The sequence below is a fragment of the Vicia villosa genome, linkage group LG2, assembly GCF_029867415.1.
Source record: "Vicia villosa cultivar HV-30 ecotype Madison, WI linkage group LG2, Vvil1.0, whole genome shotgun sequence".
Taxonomy (NCBI): domain Eukaryota; kingdom Viridiplantae; phylum Streptophyta; class Magnoliopsida; order Fabales; family Fabaceae; genus Vicia; species Vicia villosa.
This window is the reverse complement of record NC_081181.1, coordinates 198,554,492-198,577,125: the sequence shown is the minus strand read 5'-3', so window position 1 is coordinate 198,577,125 and position 22,634 is coordinate 198,554,492. Positions and strand designations below refer to the sequence as shown.

General features: G+C 31.9%; 3 protein-coding genes across 3 annotated transcripts; 2 read left to right on the top strand and 1 right to left on the bottom strand.

The window, feature by feature from the left end:
* Positions 1-2,795: 2,795 nt before the first annotated feature.
* On the bottom strand, positions 2,796-3,230 carry LOC131651050 (uncharacterized). Its single transcript, XM_058920730.1, has one exon. The coding sequence runs from the start codon at positions 3,228-3,230 to the stop codon at positions 2,796-2,798; it is 435 nt and encodes a 144-aa protein (XP_058776713.1).
* A 13,022-nt stretch (positions 3,231-16,252) lies between these two features.
* Positions 16,253-17,377, top strand: LOC131647886 (NAC domain-containing protein 90). Its single transcript, XM_058917702.1, has 3 exons — positions 16,253-16,439; positions 16,539-16,828; positions 16,946-17,377. The coding sequence occupies exons 1-3, from the start codon at positions 16,283-16,285 to the stop codon at positions 17,255-17,257; spliced, it is 759 nt and encodes a 252-aa protein (XP_058773685.1). The 5' UTR covers positions 16,253-16,282; the 3' UTR covers positions 17,258-17,377.
* Positions 17,378-20,718: 3,341 nt separating this feature from the next.
* On the top strand, positions 20,719-22,290 carry LOC131651049 (GDSL esterase/lipase At1g23500-like). Its single transcript, XM_058920729.1, has 4 exons — positions 20,719-20,977; positions 21,157-21,287; positions 21,469-21,699; positions 21,784-22,290. The coding sequence occupies exons 1-4, from the start codon at positions 20,719-20,721 to the stop codon at positions 22,288-22,290; spliced, it is 1,128 nt and encodes a 375-aa protein (XP_058776712.1).
* Positions 22,291-22,634: the final 344 nt, after the last annotated feature.

Genomic DNA, 22,634 nt, shown 5'->3' with positions numbered 1-22,634 from the left:
AGGTACTGAGTAAGTCAAAAATAAATCCGCCAATCATTTGCTGCCATGTGTCTCACTTTAAGATGAAAATAAAAATAAAACATATAACAAGAAATTGAAGAGATATATAGCAGCATTCAGATCCAACCCATTCCTTTCATCTTCCTCACATGATTCTTCCACACCATTTCCTTAGGCCAAAAGACACAAATCAAACACATTCAAAAATAATCTGAAATAAAGAAAATAGAGTAAAAACGAATATGAGCTACCGAAATCTATGGCGGAAACGACAAGGTGAGGTCGGTTGCGGAAGAGCTGCGAGCGAGGGAGTCGGTGAAGGTGGTCGGTGGAGTTGGATTTGTCAGTAGCTGTTGTTCGTTCACGGTGCTTGATTGCGGAGGCTGTTGCAGATCGGTATCGATCTCGCTGGGGGGTTCAGAGTTGTACTTGTTTCTTCTTTTTCTTTTTCCTGTAAAACATGCTACACACAAATAATGTTAATATAATTAATGTTAATATTGTTTATAGTCTTACACAAGTAATGTTAATATAAATAGTGTTAATATTTGTTTATGGTTTTGTGAGTTGAACAAAAGGTTAATATGAAGAATTTTGTTTGAGTGTTTAACAAAATGGAAAAATTGTTTGATGATGGATAGTGTTCACCAGGCAAAGCGATGAGGACCATATATGTTCTCTTTTTTTGGTCAGTAACTTTGGTTATATGAATGTTTATTTGAAGTATGGTTTCAAAGGTGATGGAAGGTTTGGGGTTAATGTATGTGAATAGACCGTGTGGAATTGTTAGTCAAGGTTTTCGTGTAGAGATCGTGTGAATGGTCCCCTTTTTGTGTGCGTTAGGATTGTTCTTATGGTGAAAGAAAAATGCTCAATATGGAATTGGACCAACTAATTTACTGACATCAAGAGTCTTGTCCCATGATTAATTCCCTTCAAATTTTTGAAGATTTTGTCTTGAAGTTGTTTTGGAAGGTTGAATGATTTTGTCTCTTTACTGCTTTGGAAAGAATTAGAAATCTCTAAATAATAAAATAAAACTAAAAATAATTATAAAAAGCTACCTAATAATATATATTTAAAATAATCTAATATTTGAAGAAATAACATCTAAATCATTTTTTTTTTACTTTATAATTTTTTTGGTTATTTTTGAATAAAAAGTGAATAAAAGCATAAAACTGAATATAAAAAATATGCTTAATTTAAAAAAACGAAAACTCAATTAAAAAATAAAAAAATACATTTTTTTTTATGATTTTTGAAATAAAAATTAAAATTAAAGTTAGAAAGAAATAAAAGGAAAAAAGTCAGAAGTGGGATTCAAACCCGGGACCTTGTACCTGCAAACCTTACTTCCTTACCAATTGTGCTATATTACTTATTCGAAATAAAAAGCCAATTGAAAATTTAAGAAGCATCAATCAATATTTTGCTATTTAAAATATAACAATTTAAGAGTAAACTATTATATTTTAAAATAGACTTTAAATCGAATATTTATAAAATTCAGGATGTCAATGTAAATGAATCCAAGATTTTATAAAAATCCAATTTTGAAAATAATTTCGAATTTTTTTCTTTTTTTGAAAATGCGGGCAAATTTTGGGGTATGACAGGCATCTATTAAGAACATAGAATGCCCAGTTTACAGCCTCTGCCAGGAATTTTCTTGGAACATTTTTTTCAACCAATAAGCTCCTCACCATATTCATCACAGTTCTATTCTTCCGCTCCGCGACTCTGTTCTGTTGCGGTGTATATGCAGCAGTAAATTGCCTCATGATCCTATTCATTTTACAATATTCTTTGAACTCATCTGATGTGAATTCACCTCCACGATCCGTTCGTAGACATTTAATGGACAGACCTGTTTCTTTTTCAACAAGAGCTTTAAATAGCTTAAAGGTAGTGAATGCATTTGACTTATTAGCAAGAAAATACACCCACCCTTTCCTACTATAGTCATCAATGAAACAAATGAAATACCTCTTGTTTCCCTCTGAAACCGGAGAAATCGCGCCGCAAATATCAGCGTGAACCAGCTCCAACTTTGTCGATGCTTTCCATGTACTTCTCTTTGGGATTACATCTCGATGTTGCTTCCCTTTCAAGCAATTAGTGCACACAACTTTACCCTCTTAGAAACTTGGCAAGCCAGTCACCATGCCTTTTGTTTGTAAAGTATTCAACCCTTTGTAGCTGAGATGATCGAATCTTCGGTGCCAAAGATGAGCCACGTCTTCAGTGGTTGTTTGGAAACACTCTTCCTTGCTTTCCCTTTTGATTGATTGAGTGCTCTATAGCAACACAAACATTCGATTTGCTGTCATGTAGGTTTGGAATACCAAACCCTTTGTGCAATGAAAAATCCGACACTGATTTGACTGCATTTGTACAGCCAAGCCCTTTTCTTGCAGCTGCCCAACACTAAGAAGATTATTCTTCAAACCGGGCACATAATTCACATCTCGTACAAGGTGATTCACTCCTTTTATCGTCAACCGAACACTTCCTTTTCCAACAACGTTCATGCTTGCATAATTTCCTAATCTAACTACCTTGTTGAACCCTTCTTCTAACTCACAGAAGAGTGATGAATCACCACACATGTGATTGCTGCACCCATTGTCAATATACCACACAACATCTCGATTGCCTCCAAGCTTCTCAACATATGCCATTAGCACCATCTCTTCTGATTCCTCCAAATCTGTAAAATTTGCTTGGCACTCGTATTGGAAGTGTCCAAGCTTATGACATTTGTAACACTCAATTGTTTCCTTATTCCTCAGTTAGCTAGCCCTGCCTCTGCCTTGTCCCCGACCTCCTCGAAAAACAACTCTTCCTCGTCCTCTTCCACCATATTTCTCTTCATGAGTTACCTTCAAAGCATGTTCATCTTCTCCACTTACTTTGAACTTTTGCTCATGAACGAGCAGAGAACTTTGCAAGGCATCCACAGATAGTTGATCTATGTCCTTGGCTTCCTCAATGGAGCAAACAATGTAGTTCCACTTATCAGTTAGGGTTCTCAAAATCTTCTCAACGATCTTGACATCATCCACATCTTCCCCATAATTCCTCATGTCGTTTGCAACCGTCATTACTCGACCAAAATAATCAGTGATTGATTCACCCTGCTTCATTGCTAAGACCTCAAAGTCTCGGCGTAGACGATTGAGCTGAGCTCTCTTCACTCGAGCATTTCCTTGACACTTTAACTTCATGGAATCCCAAAGTTGTTTAGATGTCTCCTTTTGAGTGATCGTCTTAAGAATTGACTTGTCAAGCGACTGAAAGAAGTAATTCTTAGCCTTCAACTCCTTCAGCTTTATCTCCTCCAAGTTCTTTATTTGCGCTGCCGTCATCCCATCCATGCTCTTCGGCTCTGTGTAGCCTGATTCAACAGCTACCCAATACTCCTTGGATCGAAGGAGATTCTCCATGACCATACTCCAGTGATCGTAGTCGCCGTCAAACTTCAGAATGGAGGCTGCTGCAAAGTGTGCTTCTGAACCCATCTCTCTTCACTCCCTCAAGTGTTTTCCTACTGTTACTAAATATCTCAAGTCACTGCTCTTAATACTAGATTGTTAGATTGCAAATAGCAGTTCTGGAATGACTTGTTTTATTCATGTGGAAGTGCAACAAATAAATAGACAAAAACCTAATGCTGTAACAGACTCTACAGCCCACGTTCCGACTAAAATTAAGAAAACAAATTTTTACTAAATCAACTAACAAATCAATGCTAAAATCTAGGACATTTATTTGGCTAAGGCCTTAACACTGTTCATACATAACAGTTAACCTCTTATAAATATGCAGTATTTTCTGCTGCCATCAAATTGTTCTATATTTCTATGCGCTACGTATTTTTGTAGAAATTATTTTAATTATTAATACAAGTAAATCCAAACAAAGGCCTTAACTAAAAAGGACAATGGTAAATCAACTTCTTCCATTTTGCAAGATTTCATATGTATCGTAACATTAACGCACATGTAAAAAAAAAAAACACTCCTTTTCTTTTTAGTTTTAGTACAATGGAGGTGTAGTTAGTATATATTAAAAAAATGTAGTATATTAAAGAAAAGTCACTATTAATACACTTCTTTTCTTTTAACGCACATGTAAAAAAAGAAAAGTCACTATATTAATATTTTAAGATTTTTGCAAGATTTCAACAAAATCTTTCTAGCACAATAGATTTTGTTGAAATATGACGTACGTGTATAAAGATAAAAGTCACCATATTAATTTAGTAGAATAATGGACTTTTTTGAAAAATTAACACACATGTATTGAAAGAAAAGTCACTATATTAATATAGTAGTATAATGTATTTTTCTGAAAAATTAAAGAGAATTATCTTCTATGCAGTGTTTTAAAAAATGGACCGGACCGGCCGGTCGGATCGGTTGGAACCGAGAACCGGCCAGGTAACCGGTCTGGTTCAATAGCTGGATCGGGAATGTCATTGAACCGGTGTGAACCGGTCAAAACCGGTGTAAACCGCTAAAATCGGGAAAACCGGCGGTTTTTGTGAACCGGTGGTTTAAATGCATTTTTTAGTTTTTTAAATTTTTTTTTATTTTAAAAAATTAAAACAATGTCATTTTGCTATTTTAATTAAAAATTAAAATAAAAAATAAAATAAAAAAATAAAAAAATGGTTGTAGATGCGGTTGATTTTGTTACAGATGATTTTGATATTGAAGAAGGAAATTCTAACATTGAAACAATTTTTCTTTTATTGAAGTTAAATTTAGTAGACAATGAAATTATTTTGTTATAAATTATTCAATTAAATTATGTTGTCATTAAACTTTTGTTTATATTTTATAATTATGTACTATTTTATTGTGTGTGATACCTAAAATTTGAATTTAAATTATGAAAAAAATATGATGTTTTCAAAAAATTTAAGTACTAGTTATATTTTGTAGGGTCTGAATCATTCGGTTCGACAGATTTTATACCCATATAATTTTGTTATAACGACCGGTCTATTCAACCGAGTTGTCCGGTTTAACTCGGTTTAGTCATGCGGTTCGACCAGTGACCCAGTGGTTCGATCAATAAACCAGTAACTCAATACCCTCAGCCGATTTGATGTTCGGTCCCGTTTTTAAAACACTGCTCATAATGTATTTACGAGCGAGAGAGAGAGAGAGAGAGAGAGAGAGAGAGAGAGAGAGAGAGAGGAGAGAGAGAGAGAGAGGAGAGAGAGAGAGGAGAGAGAGAGAGAGAGAGAGAGAGAGTGAGAGAGAGAGAGAGAGAGGAGGAGACGAGAGAGAGAGAGAGCAGTGTGCAAATCTGCACCACTAGAAGTTCATGAGCCCTTCATTTTTTTTCTATTTGAATATTTTGTCTCTCTATCTCTCTTTAATCAATGGGTAAAATTTCACTCGAGCTCCACGATTTACGCACGTCAAAAGTTGGTAATACTAAATTCTATAGGGGATATAGATTTAGATTTCCTTGCAGACGGGGAAGGAACCCCAAAAATATTATATAATGAGGACAAAACTCACATATACATTTGTATAATTGAAAATATAATAAATAAAATTAAAAACGTAAAATGACATAAAAAATATTTAATATATAATATTTTATTTTAAATTAAAATAAATTATAAGGGTTAAAAATGGACTTTAATTGAAATAATAAGGATTAAAAAGTAATAAGCTATAAGACATAAGCTAAAATGCTGTTTGAAAATAGCGTCTGGAAAAAGTAAACTATAAGGGTTATGAAAGAAGCCGATCTAGACGAAGACGATTGGCAGGGGGTTTCGATGAATTCACCATCCATCTCAACATACTTGGAATTACTCAAGTGGCTAACCACATATTCTTCTTCACCATAAACCGTGATGACCTTGCCTTTTATCGGATATTTTAACTTCTGATGCAGGGTAGAAGTTACAACGCTTGCCCCATGTATCCAAGGGCGTCCTAGTAAACAGGAGTACGCTGGATGAATTTCCATCACGTAAAAGGTAGAATCAAAGATCTGAGAGCCTACTCTGATTGGGAGCTTAACTTCTCTGTATACTGTTCTTGTTGACCCGTTCGAAAGCCCTTACCACAACATCGCTTGGTTGTAACACAACTCCTTCGAAGTCAAGTTTCTCCAGTACTACTTTTGGGTAACACATTTAACGAGGAACCATTGTCCACCAGCACATGAGACAAAGTGGGTAACTTTACATTCAATAGAAATGTGCAGGGCTTTATTGTGATTTTTTTCCGGCAGGGGTTAAATCAGCATCAGAGAAAACCGAGACCGTTATCCACTGTTAGACTGGCAACACAATTTTCAAATTGGTCGACTGAAATCTCTTGTGGTACATGTGCAGCTTTCAAGAATTTCATCAGGGTCCTTGGCATGGGCTTTTGAATACCTCAAACAGAGAAAGCATTGAAATCTTTGAAGCAGTGTGCCCCCAGTTGTTCGACAATATTGTAATCACTTTTGCAGATGATTTTCAATATCTCCTCCATTTCTTGCCTCGAAGGATCTTCAACAGTGACTTCAACAGGTACTTGAACTGGTTCAATTAATGGCTCTTTGCCCCTGTCGAAAACATGTCTTATCAAATAGAGCCTAAGGGTCTGTTTGGTAAAAATAGCGGTTGACTGATAAGCTAACTGATAGCTTATAGCTTATGACTGATGGCTGGTGACTGATGGCTTATAGCTTATAGTGGATGGTTGAGACTGATAGCTTATAAGCTAATTGAAGTGTTTGGTAAAATTAGCGGTTCAATTAACTTATAAATGTAAAATGACATAAAAGACATTTAATATATAATTATTTTATTTTAAATTAAAATAAATTATAAAGGTTAAAAATAGATTTTAATTAAAATAATAAGGATAAAAAAGGAAGAAAAAAATAATAAGCTATAAGACATAAGGTAAAACGCTATTTGAAATAGCGTCTGAAAAATAAGCTATAAGCTAGTAAAATAAGCTATAAGCTCGTGATGAAAAGACCGTTACCAAACGGGTCTAAATTATCATATGAGCTTATAAGACATAAGCTATAAGCTCGAAAACATGTCTTACCAAACAGAGTCTAATTAATTTTTTATAAACAGCTTAAAACACAAATATTTAATTTAGACGGGATATCTCATCCTATCCACTTTTCTTATATTATTAAAATAATAAATTATTATTTAAAAGTATATACATAATACATGTAAAACAAAATATAGCCCTTGCAAATATGTAAAATTATATATATATATATATATATATATATATATATATATATATATATATATATATATATATATATATATATATATATATATATATATATATATATATATATATATATATTTGTATAAAACATATATATATATATATATATATATATATATATATATATATATATATATATATATGTTTTATACAAATATATATATATATATATATATATATATATATATATATATATATATATATTTGTATAAAACATATATATATATATATATATATATATATATATATATATATATATATATATATATGTTTTATACTATATATATATATATATATATATATATATATATATATATATATATATATATATATATATATATATATATATATATATATATATATATATATATATATATATATAGTATATATGTATATTTTATCATATTTTTTGTATAATATTTATTTTAATTTATATATCATTAAAAAATAAAATATTATTTATTTATAAATACGATTTTGACAAAATATATTTTATCGTATTCTTTATATAATATTTATTTACGAATACAATTTTATGTATATCATTCTTTAGATCTAAGATAAAATTGTAAGAGTATTTTTATATATCAAATTATAAACTTATTTTGACAAATATAAATTTTTTTATGGTAATGTATGAACAATTAAACACAAAATTATATTTTCCTCTAGGGGGTTCGCGATGCAGTTTGGGCGGTTTTGATGTTAAAAATCATCCGAATCACGAAAGAAAAAAACTTGCGGTCGTTAAGAGGAAAATATAATTTTGTGTTTAATCGTTCATACATTAACAAAAAAAATTATAATTTAAAAATAAATTTATAATTTGATACATAAAAATGCTCTTACAATTTTATCTTAGGTTTGAATAATGATATACATGAAATTATATTCGTAAATAAATATTATACAAAGAACACAATAAAATATATTTTGTTAAAATAGTATTTATAAATGAATAATAATATAATAAGATATACACATAATACTACTTGATTTTTCTAAAAAATTAAAGAAATATATATTGGTTAGTAAAATTTTGTAACATAATGCGGTTTGATTTGGTTTGCAAAATACAAAACGCAAACTGAACCGAACCGCGCGGTTCTACTAGAAAATGACACAAACACGTCCGAACCAAAATGCTGTTTTTTGCAGTTTCGATTTGATTTGATTTGGTTTTGCAGTTTTCTATTGGGTTGGTTCGGTTTTGAACACCCTGTGCATATGTATGGCTTAATAATTTTTTTGTAAAAAATGAACCAATCGAACCAACTCAAACCGCATTAGTTTGGTTTGGTTCGATTTTATTTTTGAAAGCCAATCGAACCGCACGTTTTTAACTCTCACGATTCGGATGATTTTTAACGTCAAAACCGCTCAAAGCGCACCGTAAACACCCCTAATCATGACACAATTTTAAGTTGTTACTGATTTAGATAATTAATTTTTTACGACAGCCTTAGCCACCCACCTTGAGCTTGCAGATTTTTTGTCTAGAACCCTAGCACATGTGTGCTTATCAAATATTGTTTTTATAGCAAAAGTATATTTGTGGCCCACCTTTGAACAAAGTATTAAAAACCCACACTTGGCCCTACATTCCACCCTAACCCTGTAGCTCTCGTTTTTCACAAACTTTATTTCCCTACCATTTAATACTGACCACTCACGTATAGCTTCTCTAAACTCATCAAGACAATTAAATTCCATACCCCACTCAAATTTAAAATTCTTGTTGAAATGCTCCTTTTTGAACTTTTCAAACTTGTGAACTTTGTCCTCATTTGATAAGTCAGGGCCTGAGCTGTCCAACTCGTCAGTTACATATTCATCTTCATCTTCCATTTCTTTCTTTTTTGAACCCCTCATTCTGTCCTAGTTTTTACCGATATGTTGAAGTTGTTCCAACTAGCTACGTTCACATTAATCTCCCATAACCAATTCTCCATTGCCCTCCAAATTATTTTGAAATAGCAGATGTGCACTACTACAAACAAACCCATTTTATATCGGGTGCGAAGAGGAATTTATCTCGGTTAGACAAGCGAGATAATGAAGGGTGGCATGAAAATTTACCACCATACACTTTGATCACTAATTCGATCCCCAACAACAACATTTTTTATATCTCTCAGTTTTTGTTAATGTTGACCGAGGAAAAATGTCAGTATTTACGTCGGTTTTTGTTAATAACCGAGGGGTATAACCCTTTTTTTTTGCCATTTATTGTTTGTTTTAAATCTCATTTTAACTGACTTGTATCGTTTTTTTACAAAACATAACACAGAATATCACATTTATATTGTTAACAAAACCAAAATGTACAATACTGACAATACTTATAATGACATTTGGGATACACAAAACATCTATCAAAAGAACCTATAAATAGTTGAACTTATACTTATTTGCACATATAATGACAAAATCTCTATACAATGCTTACAATAGCCAAGAATAACTACTATTTTCTAGATTCATAATAAGATAGGAAAACACCGACCAAACATGATCGAATGTCATCTACATCTTCTTGTATGAATGGTATTTTTGTCGCTAAACCTCTATAATTTAAACAAAATGTAAATTATGATAAGATAACAACACCAACATTAACTTAACAAATATACATAAATTACATGTATATGAATAAAGTTAATACCTTAATCTATAGATTGGTAATGCCTCCGTAGACAATATTTAACATATCTCTCATAACATAGTATTCACATTCAAAATTGTCGGGTTATTCTCACGACTACAAATAATTTTCATATAGTTATTAATCAATACACACAAGTAAAACAACGAGAATAAAAGAATGTCAAAAAGCACAAGTAAAACAACGAGTAAAGAATGTCAAAAAGCACAAGTAATATTTACATTTGAGAAGATGAACTTTGGCTTTTTACCAAGTATTTTAAATATTTTGCAAAATTGAATCTCCCCATAGCTCTATGTGACGCTAAAAGTTAAACATGAATAAAAACTATTCAAAACTAAAGGTAAAATTTTAGTATTACAAATAATTATTTTGCATATTTCCATTAAGTTTATAGTGTAACAAGCATAACGTATCTGCAACATTTTGCTTCGAACATAAAATAATTATTTGTCAATGATTTATATACATAAACATTCATAATAATTTATAATGTGTACAAAAGTGATTTATAAATGAAAAGGTTCCTTGTAAAATTCTATATTCTCACTAACCAACTTATTTTGTATGTACATCTTGATAGTGTTGTTGCATTACCTTCAAATTGAATGTTCAATGGATCTAAGAAACAATTTTTTTTCAATTTCATTTCGACTCACATCTCATGCATGGACCTAATTAAAAGTTAATGCAAAAGTCATATCTTTTTGTTAAAGTATGAGAGCAATGAATATAAATTGAAATCGTCATAAAAATAATATTTACGAGCACCACAACTGTAGTATGGGTATGTCCTACCAATCACCTGTCTTTAAAAACTCCACAAGACAACTCTAATGAAGTATAAAAGATTGTTGTTGTTCATGTTTTAATTTAAACTCGCAGAGTTCTGGAATCTCCTCTAGCATCCTTGATAGTCTCTGAGTGTTATCTAGTTGAGGTGGTGTGGTCTCAATATTGTGATGTGAGACATAACAACTATCTTTCGTATTTGCACCATCCATAACAACTTTCTCAACTACTTTCTCATGTATGTAAAACTGATCTAGAATTAGGTTGTTGAGTATAGGGGTGTTCAAAACCAAACCAACCCAATAGAAAACCGCAAACCAAACCAAACCAAATCGAAACCGCAAAAAACCGCATTTGGTTTGGATTAGTTTGGGTCATCTTTTAACAAAATCGCACGGTTCGGTTCGGTTTGCAGTTTGTATTTTGTAAATCGAACCAAACCGCATTATGTTACAACCTAAATTTTACTTAACTCACATCCAACCCAAACTTAAACCTATTATACCTTAGCCTTATGATTACGAACAATTTTCTCATCCTTACATATATAATTTCAGTCCCGATCTTCTCAAATCTCTAATAACATTATCTCTAAATATCATATCATTTTGTCCTAGTTTTTACCGATATGTTGAAGTTGTTCCAACTAGCTACGTTCACATTAATCTCCCATAACCAATTCTCCACTGCCCTCCAAATTATTTTGAAATAGCAGATGTGCACTACTACAAACAAACCCATTTTATATCGGGTGCGAAGAGGAATTTATCTCGGTTAGACAAGCGAGATAATGAAGGGTGGCATGAAAATTTACCACCATACACTTTGATCACTAATTCGATCCCCAACAACAACATTTTTTTATATCTCTCAGTTTTTGTTAATGTTGACCAAGGAAAAATGTCAGTATTTACGTCGGTTTTTGTTAATAACCGAGGGGTATAACCCTTTTTTTTTACCATTTATTGTTTGTTTTAAATCTCATTTTAACTGACTTGTATCATTTTTTTACAAAACATAACACAGAATATCACATTTATATTGTTAACAAAACCAAAATGTACAATACTGACAATACTAATAATGATATTTGGGATACACAAAACATCTATCAAAAGAACCTATAAATATTTGAACTTATACTTATTTTTGCACATATAATGACAAAATCTCTATACAATGCTTTCAATAACCAAGAATAACTACTATTTTCTAGATTCATAATAAGATAGGAAAACACCGATCAAACATGATTGAATGTCATCTACATCTTCTTGTATGAATGGTATTTTGTCGCTAAACCTCTATAATTTAAACAAAATGTAAATTATGATAAGCTAACAACACCAACATTAACTTAACAAATATACATAAATTACATGTATATGAATAAAGTTAATACCTTAATCTATAGATTGGTAATGCCTCCAGAGACAATATTTAACATATCTCTCATAACATAGTATTCACATTCAAAATTGTCGGGTTATTTTCACGACTACAAACTTAAACCTATTATACCTTAGCCTTATGATTACGAACAATTTTCTCATCCTTACATATATAATTTCAGTCCCGATCTTCTCAAATCTCTAATAACATTATCGCACCTTCTTTGTCACATACATCTTCCCTCGTCTTCTATAATCTCAACTCTCTTATATTTTTTCTTTTTCACCTTCTCATTTTTATGTAAATGTTTCGTATTTCAGTTTCGTTTTTATCGCATATCTTCTTCTCTAATCTCTTAACTTTTTTTTTTCTTTTTCACCTTTACTAATCTCTCGTCTCTTCTATTTTTTTTTATTATAATAATTTTTATATTGTTTTTATGCTATTATTTTATGTTTAATATTCCACTTTTTTCTAATTTAAGTTTTACATATTAAATGGAAAATTGTTGTTAAAATATGACGAGTTTTGTTGTTATTTGATGTTGTATGAATGTCTAAATACAAAATTATGTTATCATCTATATGTGTATGTATGGCTCAATAAAATATTTGTAAAAAACCGAACCGAACCAAACCGCATTAGTTTGGTTTGGTTTGGTTTGGTTTGGTTTGGTTTGGTTCGGATTTTTTTTAAAAGCCAACCAAACCAAACCAAACCGCACAATTTTTTCTCTTGCAGTTCGGATGATTTTTTTCGTCAAAACCGCCCAAACCGCACCGCGAACATCCCTGGTTGAGTACACCCATTGATTTCAATTTTTGCATCATAAATCAAATACAATACAAAAATTAAAATACACAAACAATAACAATAACTTGCAACACGAATTTTTTAACTTATACTTATACCTCAATCACATCGTGGATACACTTCTCTTGATCAACCTCAACCAATCTCTCTCGCTCCTCCTGGACCCTCTCATGCACCTCTTGCAACATCCCTTCCGCTCCTGCAACATTTTCTCCCGCTCCTCCAAATGCACCCTCTCACGTTTCTCCTGGGTCCACTTCTACATCGCCTTCTGAGTCCACTTCTCCCACTCATGTTATATTACCTTCCCCGTATTTTCAGTAACTATCAATTCAATTTTTTTCTTACAATTTACTTCATTAATTGGTTGCGATGATCAGAAAATAACTTCAAGATGACGCCTCTTCCAAGGCCACATACACGCCCAACATGCTCCTCAGTTCCAATCGCTTCTACCAATATGTCATGAAGATCTTGTGGAACGAAGATACCAACTTTGGCTTGTTCAACTAGTACATCCTACAACACATATAAAAGTTCATCTTTACCAAATTGAATTAACTAAAATAAGTGATTTTGAAAAAAGTATCTCCTTACAATCTTTTCAGCCACTTCGTGTGTAGCCTTTGATATGAACTTGTTGCTCGATTATTTGTGTCACATGCAAGTATATATGTATATTTGATTGCAGCAAGTGATAAAAATAAGAGTAGCATATCCATAGGGACTGATATTGTTACTTAGATTAATTTTGTAATTAACTATCCTTGAAATTAAGCATGAGCAAGGAGAGAAATAATAGTTGATGGTATCAAGTTCAGTGTCAAGTAAAACACGTCTTAAAACAGTGCAAACAGGAGTGGAAAAAATATCAAAAGTGACTGAGTTGAGGTATGATCCATTAATATCACAAAAATAAATATGTGTTACGATGTGTTTTGTAGTGACAAGCGAGGTCAGAGTGATCTTGTGGTGTATAAGAGCAAGGGAACAAATCGCCAAGCCTCACTTATAACCCTAGCATACTTTTGTATTTATCCTGAAATCCCTAACAATTTCAACTCATTATATCTAAGTGAGCTAAGTGAGTGAATATCTCTATCCTACTAGTTTCAACCATTTTTATTATGAATTCCACTTGTTGAATCTATCACAACAATAAGTTGTTATCTATTCCTAAGTTGATCATTCAAAGAAACAGATTTATAAACAATATAGCACATAATAAAACAAGTCACTAAACCACACATCATGCAACATACCCCAAGAACTTTCGCACTTTCACAAAATAACTTTAGAACCATTTTCTTCGCACAGGACCGGTCCAACCAATTTGGAGGCCTAAGACAAAATTAATTTTTTTTAAATAAAAAAATATTCTTATAATTTTTATTTTAAAATAAAAAACTACCAATAAAGTTTTTAAATGATTATTTTTTTAATTAAATCTCAAAATATTATAAAATCAAAATAAAAATTAAACATAAAAATAGGTAAGGTATTTAAAATCAAAATTACACATGATTTTTTCAAATAAAAATAAAACATAACTATATCTATTTAACATTAATTTTTGTATTAAATAAATATTTATTATGATAAATATATAGTTAGATCAATAATCAGTTTCATTAAATTTATTGAATGATAAATATTTTATTAATGATAAATATTTTATAATGATTTTTATCAATCATCACAATAATTGATGATTAAAGAAAATGAAAAAATAAGACTCCAACATACTATCAAAATGAAGAATCGAACTAGGGATGGCAAAGAGATCCAAACCCGCGGGGCCCGCCCGCACCCGAACCCGAGTTAACGGGTGAAAACCCGAGTTGACTGGGTTTGGGTTTGGGTTCGGGTGCCACCCGATATTTCGGGTGCGGGTTTGGGTAGTGTGAAACCCACGCCCGAAACCCGAAATCACACCCGATTATATATATATATATATATATATATATATATATATATATATATATATATATATATATATATATATATATATATATTATATATATAATATATATATATATATTATATATATAATATATATATATATATTATATATATAATATATATATATATATATATATATATATATATATATATATATATATATATATATATATATTTGTGGAAAGTTGTAAGAAAATTGTAGGAAAAATATATTTTATGTATTTTGTTGCGGATACGAGTTTGGGTGAAAAAACCCGAACCCAACGGGTATGGGCGTGGGTGTTATTTTATCACCCGAATAGCTTTTGGGTTTGGGTTTGGGTGGTAATTTCGGGTTCGGGTTTGGGTAGTATGAAACCCGCACCCGCGGGCACCCGTTGCCATCCCTAAATCGAACCTTTGCTATGTAAATAGAATACTACTATTCCAACTACGTTATATTCCGCATGTTATAAACATTAAGCTTTTTGTGCATTCTAATCTTTAATAATTTTAGAGGCTTCTATATAGCACAAAAAATATGAGGTCTTACTTGCCTCGTCCTTGGGTCGGGTTTGTCTTCGCTTTATCGAATAGTATATTGAAATTTATTGTCATTTGTGAGTTTATGCTCCTTTCTTTAATCCGGTGTTAATAGTTCTATTAACCCGAAATCTAATTTATTCTTCATTATGGTAAAGTTTTGATGGCGTTTTTGCTTTTGGATGATTTTATTTCTTTTTGTCATTATATTTGTTTGTTTAATTTTGTTTTTTCTTTTTTAGATTTTTAAGTATTGCTTGCTTTTTATACCATTTTTGTGCACATGTACAATGTTAGACTCATTCCTATATTTTCATCTTTTAATCAATATATAATTATTATTTTCCTTTAAAAAAAACTATAGAAACACAAATACTTACCCTCCTAACACACTATATATATATATATATATATATATATATATATATATATATATATATATATATATATATATATATATATATATATATATATATATATATATATATATATATATATATATATATATATATGGTTTGTGTTTTACATAGCAAATCTCTTAAAACATAAACTAGAAAAAACACGACTTGTTCAACAAAGGATGATGTCATATATAATAGATAAAACGATTGAACACCTTTTGGGGGGCAAAACATAAAGACGTATTCTTTCTCCGTAACCGCGTGGAAGCTCCTAATCGATCCCACCTCTCATTGTCCTTTCCCATTTTACTCGTAGATAGATAGAGAAAGAGAGAGAAAATCTCTCTTATCACATCTTTCATATATAGTATTACCCTACCTCATTATTCGAAATGTACAAACGGTAACTATATACAACAACAACAACAGAAAATCTACCATAAACCATTAATATGGAAGAACCACAACCTGGTTTTCGTTTCTATCCAACGGAAGAAGAGTTACTTGGTTTCTATCTACACAACCAGCTAGAAGGAAAAAAGCAAGATGAAATCAATAGAGTCATCCCTGTCATTGATATCAATGGCAAAGAGCCATGGACTCTTCCAAGTAACACTAACTAACTCATTCATTTCTTCATAGAAACCAACCATGATATTTTCATCAAAAACTGAGTTTGTTTTGTTGTAAATTGTAAATTGTAATCAGCATTTGCAGGGGAACGGTGTCGTGGAGAAACGGAGCAATGGTTTTTCTTTTCGCCAAGACAAGAAAGAGAGATGAGAGGAGGAAGACCTAATAGGACAACATCTTGTGGGTACTGGAAAGCTACTGGCTCTCCTAGCTATGTTTACAATTCGAACAATAAAGTGATTGGGATAAAGAAAACCATGGTGTTTTACCAAGGGAAAGCTCCTTATGGAAGGAAAACTAAATGGAAGATGCATGAATATAAGGCCATTGAACACTTTGATTCATCTAACACAAATCCTCCTAAGGTACGTTAATCATTAACATGATCACAATATTATAAACCTTGGTTATAAATTCGAATACTATATTTTGAATTGATCATTACTTAATTTTGGTATGTTTGTATCTATGTATGTATATAGTTGCGACACGAATTCAGCTTGTGTCGAATTTATGTGATATCGGGAAGCTTTTGTTCATTCGATCGTCGACCATTAGAGAGACCAAGAGTGGAGTTACAGCTTGATCATACTGCTTCAACAAGTGCTCAACAAATGGTACCAGAGATTGATGAATCAAATCTGCATGCAACTTTCCATTCGAAAGGAGTAGGAAGAGATCATGATGATGTTTTTATGGGAGGGTCAAGTGGTACAAAGTGGAATGATGTAGCAAAGAATGGGGTTGATGAATCTGAACCACTTTGGGAATGGGAACAACTAAATTGGATCTAACCTTATAAGTTATAAGTCAAACCATGCATGCACAGACCTATTCTTTGTGGTTGGAAAACAAGACCAACAGTCATGAAAACTTAAGGCATAGTGCTTCCTTCAACGGGGCATGTAACATACTATAACACAATCATTATATTTGTTGTTTGGGATAGATGTAATACTTTGTCAATTTTTGGAATAATATATGTCCATATAGTTAAAGATGTATTGAAATAAGAGTATTGAACCAACCATTAATTGGTCCAATTGCTAGAATTGACCCCGAACCAAATTAAATAGGCGGTGAAAAAAAAGAGTATTGCTAACGAAGACATTGTTTAAAATTTCAAATAAAGATTTAATTCTAAAAATAAACATTTTAGTTTACAATAGAGTCTTTTAAGTATTTAAAGAGTTTCTTTAGCATTTTTTTCATAACATAAATGGGATATATGTCGGATGTATGACAATTTTTATGTTACTCTACCTATCTTTGAGGATAAATACTGGTGGTGTTTTGAATACTTACCCTCTCAAATTTTTTGTCTATGGAGATTGTCTATTCATGTCTCCTTCCTAAAGCGATTGGGTCGGGTTCTTTGAGATAAGGAAATAAAGGAGTCAAATCGATTAGGTCGGTCCAGAGCAAACACCAAAGGAACATTCGAATTAGGAAGCATTAGACAATACATTCAAAGTGAATTAATAATCATAATGGGTCTGAACCAGACAAGAGAGGAATGAGTTTGATGGCTATTAAGTGGTCTTTAAAGGTCTTAAATATGGAACAGGTCGGAACTGCTATATAAGGGATACCTTCAAATGAGAAATTGAAAAACCTTTTTTCATATGACTTAGACTTACTATTGCGACTCTGACTCCGCACTGGTAGTTATCAATTAGTGTACCTTATGTGTACATTTAACCCAATAAACCTAGCCCGAGCCACACAATCATATCTAAACATCAACCCCTAATCATCATGTTTACCGTAAAAATTGGTAAACAAGCGTTAGTCTTCCAAAAGCAAAAAGGTTGTTGGTTACTCACATGATCGATTAGATTGATCCTAGGACATGTGTTTTATCTTTTAAATATTATCGTTTAAATTGAAGAACACTTTGACGCATATCATGTTCTTGTTTAAGAGTTAGTTTAATCTAGATAGATTCTTTGAAATGATGTCGTAATTTGTAAAATAAATGGCGTAAAGACAGTTAAAAGGTAAATTGCAAGAAAGTAAATGACAAGAACATAAAATTCTGGAAATGGTAAACTGTATAAAACTGTAAAAAAGATATAAAAAAGATATAAAAAATGGTGTTTTCACACGTACATTCTCAGATGATTCTTTTCTCAATACGTAGATACTTTGAGTGATTTAGTGAGATTTTGTACACAAATGAACACACGAATCCTAAACGCTAAGATTTTTAAATATATACTAATTCGAAGTAACCGCTCTCAACGGTCTCTCTATTAAGGCATGTCACATTGTGTTCGGCATGCTCTTCTTCCACCCTGAGGCTCCACGCGTCCCTTAACACAACGGAACAAGGCAGAAAATAGTTAACTCTTCGTTCAAACTTCCCTGTCGAATGCTCCTTTCTGTCAAACCAGATACCAAACATAGAAAATATTTCTAAGTCTTTGTCTAACAACTTCCCTTATCAAAAGGTGACTTCGACGGGCTTTCCTCAATTATAACAATCTGTCGAAAACTTCCAATCTTCTCCAGATGCTCCATTTTTCCAACAACAATGTGGTGTCAAAAATACTGGCTAACACATCCCACAAAGGTAAAGGCGACCACCAGCAGCTACAACAACGACAATCGAGCCTCAATAGCAAAGATGCTTTGTATCGCCAGAATGGTACCTTACAAGACAACATACATGTTTTGCAACAATATCAATGTCAACCAGTATGTGAAAAACATGAAGACCCTATGAACCTTCAACCTTTAGCGGAAAAGATTTAGAATGCTCAAATCTCTGACAATTTCAACCCCCCCCCAACATCTATTGGCAAGAGTGATCTACAGGAGCATATATATCATTGCTATCAACATACAAATAGTTATCATAGGGATAACTGATTCATTTAAGTTCAAGTGAACGGTGGAGATGTTGAAAGAAGCGGCCCTCAGATGGTATATGAGCATGTCAAGATTTTAAATAACAAGTTACCAGTACCTAACGAAGATGATTCATCCAATTTTAGTCAGTTAACATAGGAAGGTATCCACCACGAGTCATTTTAATGTTCACCAAGGTCATTTCAAGTCATTGCAAAAGTATATGACTCAGTTTAATGAAAAATCCATCGAGGTCATTCATCCAATTCCAACCCAAAAAATATTTGTAAGGGCCATCCAGAATGACCTAAAGGTTGGGCACCTTAACGAGTACCTGGCGCAAAATAAAGCATCCTCAAATGAGGAGATCAAGGCCAGAGCAGAGTTCTTACTACTATTAAATATACCTTTGGCAACACCATATTACTACGGCCGTCTAAATAACCGTAGTGATATGTAGCCGTGCTTGAAAAGTGCTGATGATTAATAGTAGTGATATGTGAAAAGGTTTCATGAACATGTGCAATGAAGAGGTAATACATTGTTTCAGATTTTTCAAAAAAGATGGAGATGTCAATCGATTGATCCACTTCCAAAGTTTAAAAAATATCAAATTTTGCATTATGTCAAAAGATTGAATGGGACAGTCGGTCAGTTGATTGTTGCTCTATAAAATCCATTTTTTCACAAATAGAAATTACATCAATCGATTGTTGTATAGGAGCAATCAATTGTTGCTTCAGAAAACCTGAAATTTTGTCTTTTAAAGTTGTGCTTTGAATGACAATCATCCATGAATGTTTAAGAAACATAGAATGGTTTAGAATCTTAGATGAAAAAAAATTTAGCACCTAAAATTTATATACATAAGAATATAAACTATTTTTTATAATCTATAATCTTTAGCATTTCTGTAGAGCACCCGTTAGCATTTTTCTTTTAAAAATTATTTTTTTTTTATTTTGATAAAAGAAATATTTATTGATATATAAAACAAAATTGAAAAATTAAAGCACATCTTGCAGGCTTGAAATCATTAATTAGCTTGATTAAAAAGTTTTAATTTTTTAAAAATACATAATTCATTAATTAAATTAAATATCAATTGAAGTAAGTATTAAAAACTAATAAAAAATATTCTACTGTTTTTCTTTCTTTATTATTCTGGTAACTGATTTTTTAAACTATAAAGGTGGATAAGAATTAAATTAGTATTACGTGTATTTATGCTTAGCATTATAACTTCAAATATATAGTTAAAAACTCGTCAAAGACAGTTATAAAATATTAATTAGTTTTCTAAAAATTAAAACAAGAAAAATATTTGAACATAGATTTTAGTATCTATAAATATTTTACTGTGGTTGACAGTATTGCAAGAAAATCAGAAAGTAATAGTAGAATGAAGAAGTTAATGTGGATGAGGTTAGTGACAATTTTTCTAATTTTATTTGGCAGAGTATCCAATACTGCAACTGTAGCATATGCCAATGCAGTATATCCTGCAGTGTTTGCATTTGGTGATTCAATCTTTGATACTGGAAATAATAACAATCTTGCAACTGCTTCTAAGTGTAACTTTCCTCCCTATGGAAGGGATTTCTATGGAGGAGCTGCTACCGGAAGATTCGGTAACGGCAAAGTTCTATCAGATGTGATAAGTAAGTCTTCACATTCACAAGCATTAATAATTCATTCTCATTTCATGTTATTATATAACTAATACAGCAGTTAAATCTGTTAGAGGAAGAATTTTACTGTCTATTATAGTTCTCCTTGGTTCGACAGATTATTCTCTGCGTATATACTAATAGATTTAATGTGATCAATTTGTGTATAGCGGCGGCTCTAGGAGTGAAAGACACGTTACCGGCATACCTAGACCCACAATTAACTGCTCAAGATCTTCCTAGTGGAGTGTGCTTTGCATCAGGCGGTTCAGGGTTAGACGATTTGACTGCAAACTCCCAGGTACTAATATAGTAATACTTATGCATGTACACGTACACATACACACGTTATTGACCCCTCAGAGGTTGGCCTAGTGGTGAAGGCTTGGGTTCTGAAAGAGTGCTCTTCTCAAGACTCTGCTTGGTGCAAACAATTTTTGTGTCAGGTCATTCCATTTATAATGAATATTTTTGTGTTGTAGGGAGGAGTTTTAACAATGGGAGCTCAACTGGACCTGTTCAAACAATGCATAGAAAAACTGAGAGCAGCTGTTGGAACAGAAAAAGCAGCCGAAATCATATCAAACGCTTTGTTTATAATATCGGCCGGAAACAATGATGTTGCATTTGCTTATTCTTATACCATTAGGAGAGCTTTGCTTTTCAATGTATATGCCGATATGTTAGTTGATTCAAGTCAAAATTTCCTCAAGGTTCGTATGGATGCATCTTTCAAAATTTCATCAACTCTTTCTCTTGAGATTATAATATCAAAATCCTAACTACTACTTTGACAGAGTCTATATCAACTTGGAGCACGACATGTATGGGTTCTAAGTACAATACCATTGGGGTGTTTACCTTCAGCTAGGTCTATATTTGGAGGACCAATAAGTGCATGCCTAGATTTTGAGAATCTTTTGGCACAAACATTCAATGGCATGTTATCGACCGGGGTTTCAAATCTCAAGGCCTCTCTTCCAGATTATGATGTTAAGTTTGTTGATGTTTATAGTCCTATGCTTAATATCATAATGAATCCTTCCGCGTCAGGGTTCGAAAATGTGGTGAATGGGTGTTGTGGAACTGGAACATTTGAAATGGGAGCATCATGCAACATGTTTACTTACCAATGTCCAAGTACTGCAGCTTACTTTTTCTGGGATGCTGCTCATCCTTCAGAGAGAGCTTATCAACTAACTGTTGCTCAACTACTACATGCTCAAAACTATGATCTCACTAGTCACCATGTTGTCAAAGCTCTTCATACTTTGAATGTGTCAAATATTGATTATAATAGCTAAATGATTTCCTGTCGATAATTTCTGTGTAGGATTAGCTTTTCTGCAAGAGCTTTGTTTTGACTTCAATTTTAGATGTTGCTAATGAACGGTAGAAATAGTTTCAAGGTTAATAATTTTTAGAAAAAGTTATTAAATAATGTGTAATAGATTATTAATTGTTATCCAACAAATGTAATGAAATGCACAATTGATTTATAATTGTTAGAAGATATGATTCCTTTTTTTTTCTTCCATGTTCATTACCGGCCAATTATTCTTTGTCCACAAAATAATTTGTTATTAACATTAAATTCATTTTTTTAATTAGTAGTATTTGACTTAATTGTAATTTTATGGTTTTCAGA